The sequence below is a fragment of the Psammomys obesus genome, unplaced genomic scaffold, assembly GCF_907164565.1.
Source record: "Psammomys obesus unplaced genomic scaffold, mPsaObe1.curated_primary_1811, whole genome shotgun sequence".
Taxonomy (NCBI): Eukaryota; Metazoa; Chordata; class Mammalia; order Rodentia; family Muridae; genus Psammomys; species Psammomys obesus.
In genome coordinates, this window is record NW_026585895.1 from 47893780 (window position 1) to 47902698 (window position 8919).

The 8919-nt window shown below is 46.8% G+C and overlaps 1 protein-coding gene across 3 annotated transcripts in view; it reads left to right on the forward strand.

Annotated features, from left to right (window-relative positions):
• Garnl3 (GTPase activating Rap/RanGAP domain like 3) overlaps nucleotides 1–6829 on the forward strand; it is a 139910-nt gene extending 133081 nt beyond the window's left edge. For 2 of the 3 annotated variants that reach the window (XM_055600845.1, XM_055600846.1), the window contains exons 27-30: nucleotides 1804–1942; nucleotides 2957–3172; nucleotides 4324–4450; nucleotides 6215–6828. In XM_055600845.1, the coding sequence (XP_055456820.1) occupies nucleotides 1804–1942; nucleotides 2957–3172; nucleotides 4324–4450; nucleotides 6215–6389 (657 nt within the window). In that variant the 3' untranslated portion in view covers nucleotides 6390–6828. Of the gene's footprint in view, nucleotides 1–1803; nucleotides 1943–2956; nucleotides 3173–4323; nucleotides 4451–6214 lie in introns of all 3 variants that reach the window. The other variant, XM_055600844.1, reaches the window with a different exon arrangement.
• Nucleotides 6830–8919: the final 2090 nt, after the last annotated feature.

Here is an 8919-nt window from a genome sequence, read left to right on the forward strand (position 1 = left end):
GTCACATAGCCTTAGTTTACAGATAACAGAAACATATGTTCGTCTTCCTTAAACCCAGAGCTGCCAAGTGGGTGCTGGAGACATAGATCAGTAGTTAAGAACACTGACTGTTCTTCCAGAGGACCAGGGTTCAAGTAGCAGCACCCACTTGGCAGCTCACAACTGCCTGTAACTTCAAAATCTGAAACCCTCACACAGACATACATGTAGGCCAGACACCAGCGCACATTAAATAAAAAAACACAGAGAGACAGACAGATCCAGAGCCACTTAGTTCTCAAAAACTACGCTCTTTGATGCTTGCTGAGCCCTTGCATCCATAATCATGCTACAGGCTCGACTCCACCCTGTTTACAGTCAAAGTCCTATCTCCTCATCGCTGTCCCAGTGGGTTCATGTCAAGAGCTGCGTTGTGAAGCCAGATATGTGGCTCACGTCTGCAAGCCCAGCGCTTGTAAAGCTGTGTGGAGGATTGCTGTTGAGTTGCAGCTCAACGTAGTGAGGCCCAGGCTAGCCTGGGACACAGTAAGACTTTGACTGTGAAATTTAAAAAAATAAAATGCCTAGTACCTAATCTACTGCTGCACTATTTTTCTAGTGGCAAAGATCCCTGAATGCTCTTGCAGAGGACCCAGGGTCAGTCCCCAGCACCCATGTAGTGGCTCACCATGTCTAGTCCGGGGATCCAGTGCTTCTGACCGGGGCTCCTGCGTGTACATGGTGCACATACACATGCACATGCATGCGCGCGCACACACACACACATACACACACCTATACACACATAAAATAAGAAACTTTTTAAAAGTCTTTCTCACCAGAAATCAATCCTGGCTCTTAAGCCAGAACTTACTGTAGCTGCAGCCCTAGACCCAGCACATCTTTATCCAGCTGTCACTGGTGGTACTCACAGGGTCTGTATGTGGAGAACCCGTCCATTGGATATGCCTGACACCAGGGTCAGGAAGGGCCACACAGGAGCTCCCCAATATTAGTAAATGTAGCCAAATAATTAAGAATGGTTGAATTCTGATGTTGAGGATCTTTGTCTCTAATATATTTAAGTTTATACCATTTGCAGGTAAAAGTGCTTGCAGAGCAAGCTTAAGGACCTGAGTTCAAATCCCCAGCACTCATGTAAAATTCTGGGTGTGATCCATGCAAGCCTGTAACTCCAGTGCTGTGAGAGACAGGGACAGGTGGATTACTGGGGCTTACTGGCCACCAGGCTAGCATTCAGCGAGAGATGCTGTCCTAAGGAAGTAAGGTGGAGGAGAGAGATGGAACAGGACACCTGACTTTCTCTTTCCTCCAGGCAGGTACACAGTCATGCATATTGTACACACAAAGCTAATTTTATAGCTTTTAATTTTTAATTGGTGGCCATGTTTAAGATCTGGCTTGCAAAATTCCCAAGCGTTGGCTTTCAGAAACACACGCTGTGGTTGCCAAGGTCAGTAATAGAGACATGCTGGAGTATTTGCTGACTCCATAAAGCAGGCATCCACTTCTCCCTGTGGAATGGGGAGTGACTGGACCCCAAGGTCTCTGCCCGAGACCCCTGCAGGAACTGCGTGTTGGGTTGGGTTTGCAGGTGTGTGGCCAATGCAGAGATGAAGAAAGCAAATCCTAGGGGAAATCCTAGCTGTGTCAGACCTAGGTCTGCACTGCATGCTCTGAAGAAGTCAGGAAGTCCTGTCCAAGCCTGGGAACCAGTCAGGGCCTTGGCAGTGGTGCAGGAAGGCCAGTGTGTGCAGATCCTGTAATACAAGGCAGCTAGTAACACTTCCTCTTTCTTTCCAGTCAGATATATACTTCACAGCAGCCACAACTGTGCACGAGGGCTCATCTGGAGGCAGCTCAAAGGGGGCCAGTGCCCACACGTCTCCTCAGACGCCGCCTTCCCGGGACACTCCACTGTTTCCTTCTTCCCTGGGGGAAGGTGAATGCCAGTGTTTACTGTCTTGCTAATAGATGCTTTAGAGCCTGATGTCTTCGGCTTATTGTCAGAGCTGTAGGTAATCACTGCTAAAGAAGTTACTCTTCAGGCTGGGCAAAGCACCACACACCTGTACTCCCAGCACTCGGGAGGCAGAGGCAGGTGGATCTCTGTGAGTTCCAGGCCAGCCTCATCTACAGAGCAAATTCCAGGATAGCCAGGGCTATGTGGAAATACCCTGTCTTGAAAAACCAAAACACAAAATCAAAGAAGAAATAGGAGTAGAAACAATAGTTGTTGACATTGTCACTATCTAAAGCCAGTAAAAACAAAGAACCTGCTTGGTTGCACTCCCAACACTTGTGAGATTGAGTGAGACAGAGGACCCCACATTCAGGACCAACCTAGACTAGGTGATGAGATCTGTCCTAAAAATAAACCAATAAATAAACTTTGATTTTTGAATTAGTAAAATTCTTAAGAAACCTTTTATAATAGTAATAATAATGCTAGATATGGTGGTACATGCCGTAAACCCAACAGTTGGGGAGATGGAGGCAGGCAGATCTCTGTAAGTTTGAGGCCAACCCTGGTCTACAAAGGAATCCAGGACAGACAGGGCTACACAGAGAAACACTGTCTCGGGGGGGGGGGGGGAGGGGGGGAAGGGCTCCAGTTGAGGAGAAAAAAAAAGTAGAGCAGTTACTTGTTCAGTCAAAAGAAAGCAAGCTTCTTCATGCTAATTATACTAAAGAACAGAGATTATCTTCTGTCCAGCAAGATGGTTCAGCAGGTTAAAGGCATCAGCTCCTGATGGCCTGAGTTGAATTCCTGTGTCCCACAGATTCAAGGAGGGAAGTGAGTCCTGCAAGTTGTCTCTTTACCTCCACACAGGGAAACACGCACACACTCGTGTGTCATACACACACAATAAGTGTAACTGAAAACGTTAAAGAAATTGTTCTGTTGTAAATAACATGAGCCTAAAGTTCTGGTCTTTTCCAAATTGTGTTGCAGGTGAAACTCAGTCTAAAAATCTGTACAAGATTCCACTGAGAAACCTTGTGGGCAGAAGCATTGAGCGGCCTCTGAAATCGCCCTTAGTCTCCAAGGTCATCACCCCACCCACCTCCATCGGCCTTGGCATCGCGGCCATTCCTGTCACTCATTCCTTGTCGCTGTCTCGAATGGAAATTAAAGAAATAGCAAGCAGGACCCGCAGGGAACTGCTAGGTAACAACAGCTTCCAGGGTCGTTTCTGTGGCTTAGACCCGTGGGGTTTCCTCTTTCCATGTCCCTCATTTTCAAAACCCAGAGGTTAAGAAGGAAACGTGGGGCTGTTGAGATGGCTCAGTGGACATAGCTTAAAGCTGGATGACCTGAGCTTGACACCCTGGACTCCCGTGGTTGAAGGAGAGAACGGACGTCCTCACGCTGCTGTCTTATCTGCACACAGGCACAACATGACATACAAACGCCCACATCACACAACACAAATAATTGTAATCAAAATAATTTAAAGAAAGTCCCTTTCAGAAGAGATCTATAAATCTGCCACTCATAATCACATCTACCCCAGAGAATACAGGGCCATTTTCCACCAATGGTGGTGTTACTCTCTCCTGGTTACAACAAAAAGCTGACCAAGTCATGTTAAGGGGGAGACAGCAGTTAATAGAACACAACAGGATTTTAGGGACTTTGCGGCTTGTATTAGACTATTTGTATTATACTTGTATATACTGCAGTGTGTGTGTGTGTGTGTGTGTCTATATATATATATATATATATATATATATATATATATTAGTTTATAATCAGAGAGCAAAGTCTTTACTAACAGGAAAACTAATGGAAAAATAATGTCTGTCGTGGGGTTGTGTTGCCTTTAATCCCAGCAAAGGCAGACAGATCTCTGAGTTTGAGTCCAGCCTGATCTGCAGCGTGAGTTCTAGAACAGCCAAGGCTACACAAAGAAATTCTGTCTCAAAAAAAGAAAAAAGAAAATAATCTCTGTCATCTTTGCTGTCTCAAGTCTAACAATGTACCACTAAAAATAAAAATGGCAGTGGTTGTTCACACCTTTAATCCCAGCACTTGGGAGATAGAGGCAGGCAGATCTCTGAGTTTGACGCCAACCTGGTCTATAAAGCAAGTCCAGGACTACCAGGGCTACACTGAAAAACCTTGTCTCAGAAACAAACAAACAAGAAGAATAAAAAGGGCAGGAAAACTGGAGGGAAGTGGGGTGGATTTGATCAAAACATGCTGCATGCCTATGTGAAACTCTCAAAGCACTTTTACATATTTTAAAGAATATGAAAGACATTCTCTGTCTCCTGTGGTAATGACCCACTAGCCTGTGATACTCCTCTGTATTACAGGTCTCTCTGATGACGGTGGATCCAGGTCAGAAGGAGCACCAAGGGCCAAGTCAAAAACCCGGAAGCGGTTAGAAGAGAGTCAAGGAAGCCCCAAACCAGAGACTGTGAGGTCAGCTAGCAGTGACAGGTAAAAAGAAGCCTCTGCTCCAAGTGGTGGCCCCATGGATGCCAGCATGCCCAGGAGGCCCACTAGCCCAGCAGCCTACATGGTCAGCACACAACCCTACTCTGAAGGTCCTGGAGAGGACAGCTGCCACGATGGGGCTGAGACAAGAGGACACTGTCACCAGCCATCAAGCAAATGTCCACAAAACTATATTAAGACAGTCTAGAGATCATCAGCTAGAGCCTCACCTGACATGCATAAAACCACACACACACACACACACACACACACACACACACGCACATGGACACACATCACAAAGCCATACACACACACATGTGAGAAATAATAGAGAAAGAAACTTTTTTGCGGGGGGAGTTCTGAGACAGGGTTCTTCCGTGTAGCCTTGGCTGCCCTGGAACTCACTCTGTAGACCGGGCTGGCCTCTAACTCGCAGAGATCCCCCTGCCTCTGCCTCCCTGAGTTCTGAGTGGTGTGCACCACCACTGCCCAGCTGAAAGAAACCATTTTTCAGACAAGGTTTCACTATTTGGCCCTTGCTGGCCTAAAACTCACTATGTAGACAAGAATGACTCTGACTCAGACAGAGCTCTGCCTCCCTGTTTCCCTAATGCTGGGATTAAAGACATATAGCACCACACGAAGCCCTGGAGAAAAAAACTTTTAACATGTATGTAATGTATTTTGATCATAGTTACATAGACACACTTGCCCACACTCGTTATTCTCTCATGTCTCTCTCCCACTCCCACTGGTCTCCCAACTAAGAGACTAATTTTGGCTCACTAATTTGATGAAGAGACACAAAGCTGAAATTGCTGTGTGGCCACCAGGCACTCAAATGGTACACAGGCATGCAGGTCAAAGCTTTAAATCCCAGCACTCGGGAGGACCAGGGAAGACTTCTTCAAGTTCAGTGCCAGTCTGCTCTACAAAATGAGCTCTAGACCACACAGAGCTATAAAATGAGACTCTGTCCCAAAACATCAAAAATAAATATAAAAAACCTTAAACAAACAACCCGCTGTAAGTGGCTCTGGCCTGACTGCCAACACCTGGGACAGGAGAATCAGTGCAAGTTCAAGGCCAGCCTGACCCTGTCTCACAATAATACTATTAAGGGTCTGGAAAGATAGCTCGGCAGTTAAGAGTATTCATTGTTTGATCTTCCAGAGGACCCAGGTTCAGTTCCCAGTACCCACGTGGTAGCTCCCAATCATCTGTAACCCCAGTTCCAGAGGATCTGATACCCTCTTCTAGCCTCTGCAGGCATAGGGATGCACACGTTGAACAGACATACATGCAGACAAAGCATCCATGTGCATAAAATAAAATAAATAAGCTTTTAATAATAAATTATTGAATTGTAGGTGGAAGGTCCACTTTGATAGGGGGTCAAGGAAGAACACAGCACAAGGCTGGCTTGAAACAAATGATGAGAATGGGGAAACGGTGCCTTAGATAGCAGGAACTCTGGGCAGTTGCTCTGAGCAAGCAGCATGGCCAGAGACACAGGGAAGAAGGGATGGGCTTGTCTCAGTCTTAGGAAGGCGGCAGAGGTCAAGTGGGCAGAGCAGGGCCAGGGGCTTTGGGAGCCCAGCATTTGTGGAATCAGAAACTCTGAGAAGTGACACGTTGGACCTTTTCACCTTCCTCCTTTCGCCCCATGATAGATACACTGAGCATAAGACAACAGAAGCAGGCAACGGAGCCATGTTGCATGGCGTGCCTACAGAGCCCTTGATGGTGGCTTCTCTCTTCCAGGATCCCATCAGGAGTTTTGGAAAGCCCTGCTTCTGAAGCCAATCCTGACGGCCGTAATCCCTCAACGAGCTCTGAGCAGGACCCTGTGGTGGACAAAGAGGGCAGCCCTGGCTCAGGCAGCAGCCCCTTCCAGCTCATGGCCTCCTCAGAAGAAGACATCATTGATTTGAAGTAGAGTCTGTGTGTCGTTGGCCATCCTTAGTTTTCTTATGCAGGTTTATACTGTCTAAGCAGTTCCAACGTCCTGTCTCAACAAAGTGCGCCTTCAGCCAGGCAGCAATCTATTGGACCAAACCTCCTGCACCCTCAGCCAGTTTGGGTCACTCTCTGGTGTCCAATGCCATCTTTCTTGACCCTTATTTCTTTCCATTCAAGAACCGTCAGACCCCTTGTAATAAAGGTAGTAGATTTCATTGAAGTTTTAGATCAAAACTTTGAATAAATCAAAAACGTTCATTCTTATCCTCTGCAACCCTTCTCTTATATTTTATAGATTTAGATGGAAATTATTTTTTCGTAAATTTTGACTTATGTCACATACTATGTTTCTTTTTTTGAAGAAAAGATGCTGCTTTTTAATTTTACTATAAATAAGTTTTCTTTCTGCACCTTGGCCCTGTTGCTGCCTGTGTTCACTGGGGTGGGGGTTGGGGCCTGCTGCACTCCTGCCTGGAGGCCTGGGAAAGATGAATGAAGTCTCCCACTTCTTTCTCCTTTGGTTTCAAACAATTAAAAAAGGCAAGGGACCCTGTCAAAGTCTTAGGATGCATTTATCTTGTAACTGAGGACATAGTGCATTCTTGTCATTGAGTTTTCAGAGTCCCTCCCTTGAGTGGTTCACTGTTTTTGTTTTGCTTTACAGTGTTGGGTATGGAAGCCAAGACCTTAAATGTGCTAGGCAAACAGGCTCTGTTGCTGAGCTGTATTCCAAGCCCCTGCCTTCTTCTTTCATATGAACCTAGCAATTATCCTTCCTCTTAAAGATACATCAGAATGTTGAGATAAAGAGGTGGAGAGCGGGAGAAATGCCTCAGTGGTGTGGAGCACTTGCTCTCAGAGGACCCTGGTTTAATTCCCAGCACCACACGGTGTCTCACAACCATTTGTAACTACAGTTCCAGAAGATCCAATGCCCTCTTCCCGTCTCCAAGGGCAGGAGGCACACATGTGGTGCACATACATACATGCATAGACAACACTTATAAAAAACCATTTTATAAGTGTTTTACAGATTATTGCATAACGACGTTTTAATTATGTATTTGCAATGTGTGTCTGTGCACATGAATGCAGTCGCCTACAGGGGCCAAAAGAGGACATTAGAGCCCCTGGAACTGGAATGGTAGGTAGTTGGGAGCTGCCCAACTTGGGTCCTCTGCAAAATCTGATTTTTAAATGCCTACCTCAGCACCCTCCTACAAGGAGAGCAGTAAATAATGCAGGCTGAGCCAGACGTAAATGAAATAGAGAAACAGCAGCCCTGCCCAGAGGTCACGGGTAACCTTTGGTTAGCAGTTGATTCCCCTCCATGCCCACATGGTCCCGTTGTCAGCCCATGAGGAAGCAGCTCCAAGGAGTTCTGATGTCACGTCATGTGCCAGAGGTTAGAGCTTTGGCTTCTTCCTCCTTGAAGGCCCTGAGGAGGGCCTCCCTCCCAAGCCCCTCCTGTACAATTGAGCACAAATGAGCATGATCCACGGGACTGAAGGAGCCTGGATACTCTTTAGCTTTAGCGGCCAACTTCACACTACATCTCAACCCCACCAGCAGTTGTGTTAGGTTTATTCTGGCCTTTCTCACGGTGGGGGCTTGTGGGCAGGTAAGTGTGTTTACATGTGGAGACTGGACGTGCTTCAGGTGTTGTTCCTCAAGAGCTTCCAACTGTTTTTTGAGACAGGGTCTCTCACTAGGGTCTGGCAGGCTCACAGTCCAGCTAGGCTGGATGGCCAGTGAGCCCCGGGGAGCGCTTATATGCACCTCCCCAACTGAGATTACTGACATGCACCACCACACCCGGCTTTTGCAAGAATGCTAGTGGACCCAGAGTCTCACACTTGCAAAGCAGGCGTTGTACCAACTGGGTGTCTTCCGGACCCATCGCCTGCTCTAAGATTAGAAAACAGACTCCAGCAAAAGAGTCAATGATTTGAACTTGCGAACTCTTAGTCCCCGAGAATGCTGCCTCTCCCTGCCCAGTGTGCCCCTCAGAGGCTGGCTAAGTGCTCCTGGTCAGATAGGGTTGGCTGGTGTTTTGGTTTAGGATTAGGGGAGGGGATGTTCAGATGATTTCCGGCAGCCAGGGCTGTCTTCACACTCTTGATTTTCCCACTTCCACTTCCCAAGTGCTAAGTGGGAGACAGGCTTGTGCCACACACCTGACTCCTGGCTGGCTGGTGTGTGTGTGTGTGTGTGTGTGTGTGTGTGTGTGTGTTACCAATTAATGAGCTTGGGTCTGTATTTTTCCTGTCCTTTTTGTTGTTATATCTTGATGAAACAGGGGGAAAAAATCCAAGCCTATATTTATTCTTCCAGAAGGGCAGTAACAAAGCCAACTATGACCAAATAAGAGACAAGGGTAGGCCAGGCATGGTGGACACGCTTTTAATCCCAGCACTTGGGGAGGCAGAGGCAGGTGGGTCTCTGTAAGTTTGAGGCCAGCCTGGTCTACAAAGCAAGTGTAGGATAGCCAAGGCTATACAAAATCA